This window comes from Alosa alosa, chromosome 8 (genome assembly GCF_017589495.1).
Source record: "Alosa alosa isolate M-15738 ecotype Scorff River chromosome 8, AALO_Geno_1.1, whole genome shotgun sequence".
NCBI classification, from domain to species: domain Eukaryota; kingdom Metazoa; phylum Chordata; class Actinopteri; order Clupeiformes; family Clupeidae; genus Alosa; species Alosa alosa.
The window spans coordinates 11509951-11522690 of NC_063196.1; the positions used below are offsets into that span (position 1 = coordinate 11509951).

The following is a 12740-nucleotide window of genomic DNA, read 5'->3' on the forward strand; positions in this document are numbered from 1 at the left end:
CAGATACAGAGACACAGACAAACAGAGGCCAAGAAACAGCCCTGTATATTAACTTTTAATAAATAACCATTTAGGGAGCTTTTCCACTGGGTATGAAACAGAAGCTGCTGTACTAATATATATCTAAGCCATTTGTTCAAAAACGAGAGCAGCTGCAAGAGTGGACAGGACGTATGTGAGAGTGAACGATGAGGTGTGTGTGTGTACGGGGGGTCATTTCTTCTTGCCGGCGCTCTTGCGGGCGGCGGCCTGCGCCTGGTTCTTCTCTTGCTCCATCTGGCGCAGGGCCTCGTGGGCGGCCTCCTCCTCGCGCTGCTGCGTCTCCTCCACCAGGAGGCGCTGAAGGAACTCCTCCCGCGCCTCCAGCACACGCTGCCTATGCTCCCACAGGGAGATCTGGGGGGGAGGAGGAGAGGAGGGAGAAGAACAGTGTGGGGGAAGGAGAGGGAGAGAGATGAGAGAGAGGAGTTGAAGAGAGGGAGGAGGAGAGGGAGAAAGGAGTAAAGAAAGCGAGGGGAGGCAGACAGAGAGGGAGAAAGAGAGGAGATGGAGAGGAAAGTGGAAGAGTTTTGGATGGATGGAAGCAGCATAAATAGTTGGAGAGGGGGATAGACAGAGAGAACGATAGAAAGGTTGAAATGGATAAACAAAGTTATACAGCAGTGTGTGTGTGTCTGTGTGTGTGAGAGAGAGACCTGTATGGCATTTTCTACTAAATGGTACCTGCTCAACTCTACTTTACTCTACTGGGTTTTGGTACCAGGTGCTTCCTTTTCCACACCAAGTCCCCTCATAATGTAGCTGGATGCCATAGCGACATGTCAGCCCACTACCACTGCGTCGTTATCTTGAGTCACACAGTAACAACAATTGTAACAATAACGATGGAGGAAATCAAGGAGATCCATTCATTCCTAGGGAGACCGTGTGGCACAGAAAGTCCTCCTGAAAGTCCTCTCAGTCGCTTTGGTACATTTCTCAGATCAGAATTGAAATTCTTAAAACTGCTTGTTCAAACTCCATATCATCTCATCTCTTGTGCACATCATAAAATCAATTTCTCCCAATATTGTACAACAGCAAATGCTTTAGTACATCCATGCAACTGATTATGTACAAATGTTTGCTGTTTTTTACATTTTCAATTGCTACTGTCATGTTGGTAAACATGCACTGTTTCAATTTGAGAAATGCACCAAAACGACTGAGAAAAACTGTAACGTTAACTATTGTCGTGCTAGGACTGATAGAAGGGTTGAGGCAAGATGAGCAGGTACCATTTAGAGGATTCTGCCAATGGATCTGGATATGGCACCTCTTTGCTGTTTGTGAGGGCATGTGTAAATGTGTGTGTGTGTGTGTGTGTGTGTGTGTGTGTGATGTCGTAGAGCTGGATCTGGTGCCTCCTTGATGTTTGTGAGGGTATGTGTAAATATGTGTGTGTGTGTGTGTGTGCGTGGGCGAGAGACCTGTATGACGTCATAGAGCTGGATCTGGCGCCTCTTGAGCTGGCGTCGTGCGGCCCGCTCCTGCTGTCGCCGCTCCAGAACCATGTCGCGCTGCAGACGAAACTCTTGGATCCGCTCGGAACGCTCCACCCGCTGGCACTCTGCAATGGCCTCATCCTTCAGGAGGGGCTGCGAATGAGTGCGCCTAGAGAGAGAGAGAGAGAGAGAGAGAGAGAGAGAGAGAGAGAGATATTTAACATGCCTTCTTCACCATTGTCTAGTCTCTCTACACGCAAAGATACACATAACATTAAAACCTTCATCCTACAAATGTTACACTAGTACATGAGTAAGAAAAAAACAGTCAGATACAGAGAGAGAGAGAGAGAGAGAGAGAGAGAGACCTTATGTACGGTGTGTAGTCCATGGGAGCAAACTGAGCAGCATTGAAGAGATTCATATCTTGGAAATCGGGAGACTGCTGGAAAACTGACACACACACAGACACAAACACACAGTAAGTTTTATTTTAGCAAAGCTGACAGCGCCCTCTTGTGGTGTAAGTCCTGCATGTGAGCAGAGTTCCATGCCTGAGTGCTTGCATCATCTCCTAGTCCCTAAGTGTTTTGTCCAGCGCCCCCATGTCCCGGTGACTCACCCGTGATCTCCCTGCACCCCACATCCCCATCGCTGACCTCGACTAAACCCACTGACACACGGGCACTCTGAGAGGGCCATGATTTATGGTGTTCTGTGCGGGTGCCTGGGTGGCTTGTGAAATGTCTGGCTGCCTGTCTTGGCAGTGGATATGTGTGTACCTGTGTGTGTGAGTATGTGATTTTGTGTGTGTGTGTGTGTGTGTGAGTTTGTGTATGTACGAGATCAAGTGTGTATGTGCGTGTGTGCTTGTGTGTGTGTGCTTGTGTGTGTGTGTGTGTGTGTGTGTGTGTGTTCTTGTGTGTGTGTGTGTGGGCGTGTTAGTGTGTGTGTGTGTGTGTGTGTGTGTGTTTGTCCATATGTCTGTTTTTGGAAGTGCATATGTGTATGCATGTATTCGTGTGGGTGCCAATATAGTCAGCAGTGTTGAGCTGTGAAAGGTTTTTTTCGTTTGTTTTCACGGTATGTTCCCATCAGGAACACAGAATGGCACACGATGGATGTAAATAGAAATGACCAGCGGTGGGTAGAGTACTGAAAATCTATACTCAAGTAAAACTGCAATTACTCCCTTCAAAAATTACTTGAGTAAAAGTAAATATTATCATCTGAGAAATCTACTCAAGTAAAAGTGAAAAAAGTACTAAATTACTGAAGTAACAAGTAACTTTTTTTTTTTTTTACATTTTTATATTTTTGATGGCCCTTTAAAAGTAGGCCTATCCTTTACGCCTTTTCTCCTTTGTAGGCTAATCATATAGGCAAACATATTTTAACAGCCCATTACAAATATATTTTGTTTACAGTAATATACTTTAATATTATCTGACACACTTGTGTAGGCTATCTTGTCATAGCCAGAATAAGCATTAAGTGGCTACGCGTTGAAAAGCAGTCACTTCCAAATCCATTGCCAGCTGATTCTTCTGCTTTGCATTGACTGCATTTGATTGATGATGAAGTCTGGTTATAACTTCACCATACAGAACATACATGTACATATGTAACAAAAAAAACAAATATTATGGGTAGACCTACAACTTTGCAACATTGAGGCTACATAAACGATTGCTAGGTTTTTTTCTCACTTGTGTGTGGGTAGTAGCGTGCAGTGACCATACATTTTGGTAGGGCAGAAATCCTTGTCTGTTTTTTTTAATAGCCTATTATTTTGGGCTCGTTACTTTAAAATTACATATTTTACGGGACTTTGCTGTATGCTTAATTCATGTCACAGTCAAAAATGTACTTGAGTAAAAGTAGAAGTATCGTTTTGAAAAAGGAATATGGAAAGTTGTCGTTTTTACTCATGTGCGTTACTTGTAGCGCGTTACTAGCCACCCCTGGAAATGACACTTATGGTGATCTGTCCTTCACGTGACAATATACCATCAAAATTCATTTAAAAAATGATAGCAAAAGTAATCAAGTCTGATAAAAAAACATGCCTCAAAGTGGCAAATTGCATAGTGTTGTTATATAAAAGAGAGCTTCAATGTCGGATCTGCCCAGTTAGTTGCTTCAGCTTGCATTTACCCACTCCCTGAGCACTAGTTAGCCCCATACACATGCACTTCTGCACTTTTATCCACGTCAAACTTTAGCATGTCAACGGACAAGTAACTGGCAGGTTGACTGCGTCAGCTGATGGCTCTGACAGTCAGCCGACCCCTTCAACAAGCAACTGACCTCAACCTTGCCAAATGTAAACAAAATAATACATACAAAATAAACATTTAAAACATAGGGCTTGTTTAAATGCCCACAAGCAAAGCGGAGAAGCTGCTTTTATCACAGAAGCATGAAATCATGAAAAGTGCTATACAAATAAAGCTTATCATTATTATTATTATTATTATTAATAATAATAATAATAATAATAATAATAATAATTGATTGTTTATAATTGATAATAATTGATTGAATCAATAAAATTGATAATAATTGATTGAAAACAACACAAACTGTGTTGTCCCTATCTGGACATAGAGATGTGTTAAAAAAAACAACACAAGTTGTGTTATTTTCAACAAATATTGTGTACACTCTTGAAATGAATAACAAAAGCAATGTGTTGGAAACAACACAAACTGTGTTGTCCCTATCTCAACATAGATATGTGTTAAAAACAACGCAAGTTGTGTTGTTTCCAAGACATTCATTTTAAGAGCGTACATTGATGGAGTACATTTAATGACATATTGACAATAATTTGGTAAGCAGGTGACTCCTTGTCACACATATGGTAGTGCTAACATGTGTGTGTGTATCACTGTGTTTTACCAGAGTCACACATATGTGGTAGTGCTCAAATGTGTGTGTGTGTATCACTGTGTTTTACCAGAGTCTCTTCGGTCTGCTCCATCTGTTGGTCCATCTCCAGTCAACCCACGCACACATTTATTTATAAACTGCAGACGAGACTGCAGGGCCTGGACACACGCAGAGACAGACATAACACACACACACACACACACACACACACACACACACACACACGCACACGCACACACAGACACATAGCCACCGCTCACAGACACACACATACACACAAACAGTAACAATCACACAAAAAACACGGGCAGACACACAGACCAAAACACAAACAGACAGTTACACACTGTCTATAAGGCCAACTATTAGCCAAACAAAAAGGCAAGCTTCCTGATGTCAAGGAAGGTGCCCTCTTTCTATCTGACGTTTGGAAGTAATGCACCAACTCATATGCAAAGGGTGTCCAGTCCTCTATTTACAATGAATCAATTCTTCTTAGCACTTGACTTGCATGCATTTATTCACCAAGGACTTTTTTTCAGAGTGACTTTCTGTCTGGGCTGATGTTTATTTTATGAATGTGTGTATGTGTGTGCTCCCTAGGAATATAAGCCCTTGGTGGCCCTGCCATCTTGTTCTACTGAACTCGCTGGTTATTGTGTGTGTGTGTGTGTGTGTGTGTGTGTGTGTGTGTGTGTGTGTGTGTGTGTGAATACAAGTGCACAATGTTTTTATAAATGTGTGAGTGCATGCAGTGTGTGTGTGTGTGTGTGTGTGTGTGTGTGTGTGTGTGTGTGTGTGTGTGTGTGTGTGTGCATGTGTGTTTGTGTGCTTTTCTGAATGTTAAGAGGTTATGTGTGCATTCAAAAGTATGTATGATTGCAAAGTTTGATTGCAAGATTGCAAAATAAAAAATAGGTGAATGATTGCATGTGTTCTACGAGGTTGTGTGTGTGTGTGTGTGTGTGTGTGTGTGTGTGTGTGTGTGTGTTAAAGTGTGTGTATATTATATTTTAGTGTATGTTGTGAGGCTGTGTGTGTGTGTGTCTGTGTATGTGTATTAGAGAGAAAGCGTGTGTGGGTGTGTGTATGTGTGTGTGTGGGTGTGTGTGTGTGAGTGAGAGAGAGAGAGAGAGAGAGAGAGAGCGTGTGTATGTGTGTGTGAGAAAGAGAGGAAGAGTGTGTGTGTGTGTGTGTTTGCTTGTGTGTGTGTGTGTGTGTGTGTGTGTGTGTGTGTGTGGGAGAGAGAGATAGAGGAAAAAGTGTGTGTGTGTGTGTGTGTTTGCTTGTGTGTGTGTGTGTGTGTGTGTGTGTGTGTGGGAGAGAGAGATAGAGAAAAAGTGTGTGTGTATGTGTGTGTGTGTTTGCTTGTGTGTGTGTGTGTGTGTGAACGTTACCTTTACTGCTCTGCCCGGGTCTGCGCTCTCCCAGGCCATCTTGAGGGCTTTGATCTGCTCCTGCCGCTCCATGTCCCTCTTCACACACACACTCTCTGCTTCTGCCTGCTCACACACCACACGCAGCGTCCAGTGGGGCTTACTTGTGTCCAAGGCCTTCAACAAACACACATACACGCGCGCACATACACATACACACACAAATGAATTTCCCATTAACCTTGCACCACGTCATCCATGAGCAAATGTATCATATGTAATGCTAGCTGGGGGCAAATGGAGTGTTCATGTTTCCAACTGGTTTCCACACACTTGTCTTACATGCTCCCAATTTTATTGGTACAATTATTTTAATTGGTACAGTGTTTCAACCACTCAGGTCTTGGTCAGCTACATAAACCAGAACAGATGATGGGTAAGGACATATATAGCCTATGTAAAGGACTGGGTGGAGGCCAATTAGTCAATTATCCCTTTAGAATATCATACATACAAAGAGGTGGGTTAAGTAGAATTGCTCACAAGCAAGTCACACTGGGACATGCTCAACTAGGTAAAGAAAACAATCATTATAAATAGCACAAGTAGGACAGTGTGCAGAGACTGTATCTTTTCTTTTTCCTTCGTATTGGCTAGTATCCGGCACCTTCTACATTTTACAGATGTGCCTACATTCCTACACTAAGATAGTTCCAAAGCTACCATTATTCACCAGCCATCAGCATTAACCAGTGGTAAGTAAATCCAACTCTCCTGTTGAGGACTTGTTCCTGTGACCTAAATTAGGTGAGAATACTTCATGTAAAGTATCTTTTGTTGACATTATAGTTTTATGAATTTTGGTAACTTTATGGTTTTACCAGGGTGCTCAGTCCACTGTCAGTCTCTAACCAGGTGATGTGGATGTTGGAGTTAGTCATGGCAGAGGCTTTTTGTATGCTGTTTGACATCCTGGAGGACCAATCCCTGAATCTGAGCCCTCTAAATGTGAATTACCATTTATGTGCTTAATAGTAGTAAGATCAAACAAAATGATATTAGATTAGATTAGATTAAACTTTATTGTCATTTAGCAGAGTACAGGTACAGAGCCAATAAAATGCAGTAATATCTCTGAACAAATGAAGGGAATATCTCTGTGTGAGAATGTCTAATGAATATGGCTAACACAAGGCTTTGAACATGTGCACACTGAGATCTGAGATGTTGTGAGCACATTTCTCAGGCATTTCTTAGGCAAAGCCATCCCAGGCAAATAGGATATAAGTGGGGTAAGGGTAGAAAGGGAGTGTTTGAGGCTGTAGGGCTGAACCTTTTTTGCTTCGCTGGTTATTCAGTTCTGCCTTCCCAGACAACTAAAAAAGGGTGCACATACACACTGTGAAGTCAAACTCTATTTAGGATAGTTTGGGAATAATGGGAAGAAAGCTGCATGGGGAAAAAGAGAAAACAGTGGTGATTTCACTTTCAGTCAGGTTAGCGGAGAGGAATCGGCTGAGGCAATCAATCAAATCTCCTCCCATTGTGTTCAGTCCGCAACGTTAACACAAGCGATGCAGCTCCAAGGCACAGGTGGTTAATTAAATATTAAGCGGGAGTGAATAGTGGAGACACGACAGCAAACGATAGAGCAGACGCTGAGAAATGCAAAGCAAACGCGTTACCTGCGTATGTTCACAAAGTTCTGTGCAATCTGGGACGTTTAAAAGCTGGAGAGACTGACGTTTTTTCACCTGGTGAAAATGACTGTTCATAACTGCTGAATGTGAAGTGACTGCATATGCCTGCCTCTGAATTCAAAGAAAATAAAAGAAACAAAAAGAGGAAACAACTGGCCCCAGCTGTGGCGCAACTGGCTGGGGCACCTGCACCGTACGCCGGCAACCCGGGTTCGATTCCCGCCCCGATCAAACCCCTGCTCTGTCTCCCATTCGCTTCCTGTCACTCTCCACTGTCACTGTCATTAAAGGAGAAGTTTGGTGTGAAATTGACCTTAGCTGTACTAAAAAATGTTGCCTATGCAGCTAAATCGCTATTTTTATTTTGCAATCTGTTCCCCTGTCCTTCCTGTTCGTTCGTGCTCGGCAGTCGACTGATCGCGACTTCATTACAAGATGGCGGCCAGCGGAGAGATTCTCTGAAGGTACTGCTTGTATAAACAGTCTTTTTTAATAAACTTCCTGTGCACTTCCAAAGTTCTCAGTATCTCGTTTTAAATGTCAGGACCCTCAGAAGTCTACCAATGCAGTGTGGAGTTACTTGGAACATTTTTAATGGTGTAAAAATAGTGATTTAGCTGCATAGGCTACGCTATGCCCCCACAGCTAGCTGAAAACCTAATGCAAGCTCGGCGAAAAACGGCGCAATTCGGAATACTAGGGGGTGACCGAAGGTGCCTATTGGACACATGTAAGTACTCTGCAACATTTTTTAGTACAGCTAAGGTCAATTTCACACCGAACTTCTCCTTTAAAGGCATAAAAAAAGGCCAAAAAATATACAAAACAAAAAAAAAACTAAAAAAAAAAAAAGAGGAAACAAACTTGACACACATGCACAAACACACACATACACAGGGGTGTAGTGGTAAAATAAGAGGTGGGTAAACTATGAATTCTGGGATCACAGTAAGGTGGACTGCGCCATGCGGTATTGGATTTTCAAAAAAGGCATTCAGAATAGTGGTGTCAACAATAATCGATTCGGCGATGCATTGCAATGCGGGACATGCACGATTCAGCATCGATGCGGCAACGTGCCATAATCGATTATATCACTGTTTATTTTCTGGCCTTGAGTGGACAATAAAGTTGTGAAGTTTCAATTACTTCTGGGGGCATTTCCGGAGCAACGTTGTAATGGCATGCGCAGCCTGTAGCTACATGCTAAGCGGCAGCACTAGCTAGCATAACAACAACACTAAAGAATCAAGATGACGAAGGGAGATGACCATGATAGACGGGTAATTAAAAACGCACCCAAAGCTTGGAAAGCGGACGTCTGGGCACATTTCAGATTCTAGCCTACTAATTTAAAGGGAAACTAGACAAGATGTACGCGGTGTGTAAAACCTGACACACTGACATCAAGCACGTTGTTAATACAACTAACTTCACGAACCATGTTGATCGTTGGCATCCTGAGTTGGCTTCGTTACTGTGTGTGCAGTATGTGCAGGGTAGGAATTTCACAACGGCCATGGCCATCGTTGCCCCTTTGAAAATCAGAGGTTTACAGGCCACGGTGGCCTTGGTGCCCCCTTCTTTCAATATTCTGTTTTGCGTCCGACTAATAACGTTAACGATTTTTATGTAGCCTATGGACTGTCAAAAATAATCTAAGCATTCACAGCGCAAATTAATTTAGTCTTACGCAATGGAGAAAGTGACAGTGCACGGGAAGAAAGAAAGTGCATCCAAATTCACCCATTCTTCTCAGTTGAACTACTCGCGAACGAGCCTACTCATCACACAGACATCACAAGTAGCCTATCACATCACATGAAAGAGCTCTTGTTATGTGTTGAACCCTTCGTTCAACACATAACAACCATATATCAGAATAAACAGCTGACCTTACCGAACAGAAAGGTGTAAAGCAGTCCCCTGTACAGTTAGCCGTTCCATAGTAATCAAGTTCTGACTTTGCAGCAAATTTCGACATGCATGGATGTCTCCAAATTTGGGCTTTAAGTTTTACAATGTGTTTAAATTATTCTACATGATTTCATAATGGGCCAAATACAAAATAAATGTTACAAATATCGCCTAGATATCGGTAAATCAGAGGACAGCTGACTAAGAGTTTGCGAAAGTGGCCTTAATGATCACAAAATGCTAAGCATGCATCTATGCTATTAGAGTTTCTTAAAACTGAGCTGTGCTTAAATTGTTCAATACATGATTTCATAACAGGCCAAATATAAAATAAATGTTAAATATATCCTAGATATCTAAATATTAGATGATCAGATGATTTACAGTTCTATGTAATATGCCATGTTTCATGTTTTTGTAATGTTTCATAGGCTACAGTGACTTTGATCATTTTTATAGCCTACTACTGTATAGTTAACTTTGGCCTTGGTGCCCTGACATGTGGCCTTTGTGCCCCCCACCAAATATGCCCAACTGAAGGCCAAGTAGCTTTGCCCCTAACATGGTGAAATTCCATGATTTAATGACATTTATGTCAAAGATACAGGAGAGTGATAATACACACATAGCAGCCAATAAAATCTGTTCAATATCTGACTGCTTGTATTGCCTCATGACCTCAAAATTTGCCTTGTTGTGTGCAGTAGAATTTTGATGCATCGCAATGCATTGCAATGCATCGCAGAATCGAATTGAATCGAATCGTTACCTGGTGAATCGTAATCAAATCTAATTGTGAGGGCAGTGCCAATGCACACCCCTAATTCAGAACATGTTTGGTGATGGTGGAGGTTATTGTCCAATGTGTATAACAATACCAGTGGTATTAAATGGTTCCTAGAGTGTTGACGAGTATACATATTGTGAATGTGGATAATACAGTGTTATTTTTAAATGTTAAAAGTTGCAATTGGTGAATAAACTCTTTTGAGTGGTGGATAAACTCTGTTTCTGATATTTCAGGTGGATAAACAGCATTTACTTGCATTTAGCCTCCACTACAGCCCTGCTCACACACACAAACACACATGCAAACATACACACTCTCTCTCTCACTCTCTCTCTCTCTCTCTCTCTCACACACACACACACACACACACACACATACACACACACACACACACACACACACACACACACACATACTTGCTCTAGCCTGGATGCAGGTTTGGCCACTGGTTTTTCTTTCTCCTTATCCTTCTCCTTGTCCTTCTCCTTCTCTTTGGTCTTGCGGCTGGACTTGGGCGTGTTCGACTTCTGCCCGTCGTTACTCGATTGGTCAGTGCTCGAGGGCGCCGTTACCTCCTCCGGCTTGTCTCCGCCCACTGTGGTGAAAGGAGAGACTGAAGACGACATATGCGAGTCACATGACCCGGAAATGCATCATGTGACAGGAAGTACAAAGCATGTAAAGATAAACAACAGTAGATTCACATAATGGCTCCCTCAACACTAACTCATTAATGATGAAATTGAGCAAATGATGAAATTGAGCAAATGATGATCACAGTGAAATGTGTCTCTAAATCCCTGAATAAAACCTACTGTGGACTGGATAGCTAACACATACACACACACACACACACACACACCACACACACACACACACACACATACACACACACACACACAAAGTCTTTAGCTTTTCCCATGTACCAGTACTCTCTTTTACCACCAGAGGGCAGTATCACTCCATACAAATCCAGTCCACTCTCATCAGAGCACAAACAATGCCATCTAAGTACAATGCCCCAGGTCCTCTCTCTCTCCCTCTGCTCTCTCTCTCTCTCTCTCTCTCTCTCTCTAACACACACACACACACACACACACACACACACACACACTAATACATACACTCACACACATGCACACGCTTAAAAATAGCCTCTCCGTGCCTTTCTGAACTGTTTCTCCATTAAGTAGTCCTTCAAATTCTAACAATTGTTATCATAGTAAGTAAGGGATAATGTATAGAATGCTGGTCATTGTGTAAGGGATAATGTATCACGGCGGTCATTATCGGGAAATAGGTCCTGACAGGGCAAACCCGCCCTCGACGCGCAGTGGAGGGGTCTTGTTCCGCCCTGAAGGGAGTACTTGCGGAGTGATATGGAAGACGTGAGTTAGAAGCACAAACCCCCTTTTCCTAGAAAGCGGTCTGTTATTCTTAGCAACGGTATGTTATCGAGAAATATCAGACCACCGAACGTTGGGAAGGCCCATTCAAGTGAATGGAGCATTCTTCAGCATTATGAAGAGCCGTGTAATAAGTGGTTCACTATGCAGTTCAGGATACCTACAATAAATCTCCCCTTGCACACACACACATCATATAATGACTTACTTCCAGTTACTGTGAAACACACAGACAGCATGGTGTCACACACTTACTTTCAGAAATAAATCCAGAAATTAAGCCAAAATTGGTCAGCTGGACATATCGACAAAATTGAAGCCAGAGTTTGCACCGTTTTTGAAAACAAAAAATTGGCCAGGTCCAACCAGGAAGTCTTATTTGGCCATACCTTTTTGTATGCTATTTTTTCCCTATTGACCAAACTGTTGCCTGCTGTTCATTGTTTTTTGAACATTGAGTTACTGTGTCCACCCAAGGAGACTTAGGGAGCACACAGCACACACACACACAGAGCCTAACACACAGCTACACAGACACAGACACAGACACACACACACACACACACACACACAGACACACACAAGCCCAACAGCTTGACTGCACCCAGGAGACTATTTGCGTACTGTAGGTTGAGGTGAGAGTCTTTTACTTGAACTGCTATGTGTACGTGTGTGTGTGTGTGTGTGTGTCTGGGGGGGCTGGTGGGGGGGTCTGGTGGGGGTATGGTTGTGTGTGTGTATGTGTGTGTGTGTGCGTAGTTGAATGTGTGTAAGCCCCACAGGGCAATTGGGTATGTGGGCTAATTTAATTCTCCATTTTCTCTTATTTCCAAATGCAGGCAGGCCAAGTGCCTCTGACCGACTCTACTCTAACCTTTTTGCATGTTCGTGTACACACACACACACCAATATACAGATGGGTACGCACACACTCACACACACACACACACACCTACACACACACTGACTATTGATTGGGTAAACGGCTGCATGGGAGTTTGTGACTGGCTTTGGGAGAATTTCATTGGCTGGAAATCTTCATGGAATCATATAACTGGGGAGCGAGATAAGACTGGCTGAGTGAAACCAGAAGGATCTGATGCTGTGTCCATTATGTTGGCTCAGTCCATCATGATTGGCTCAGTGTCTACATGGGGCAGAGGAAGCATGAT

At 42.8% G+C, this 12740-nt stretch overlaps 1 protein-coding gene across 1 annotated transcript in view; it reads right to left on the reverse strand.

Annotated features, from left to right (window-relative positions):
* Positions 1–36: 36 nt before the first annotated feature.
* Positions 37–12740, reverse strand: part of adgb (androglobin) — a 71144-nt gene continuing 58440 nt past the window's right edge. The window contains exons 31-36 of the mRNA XM_048250559.1: positions 10579–10775; positions 5777–5932; positions 4447–4537; positions 1853–1937; positions 1470–1653; positions 37–396 (exon numbers count right to left, since the gene is read on the reverse strand). Of these exons, the coding sequence (XP_048106516.1) occupies positions 214–396; positions 1470–1653; positions 1853–1937; positions 4447–4537; positions 5777–5932; positions 10579–10775 (896 nt within the window). The 3' untranslated portion in view covers positions 37–213. The remainder of the gene's footprint in view (positions 397–1469; positions 1654–1852; positions 1938–4446; positions 4538–5776; positions 5933–10578; positions 10776–12740) is intronic.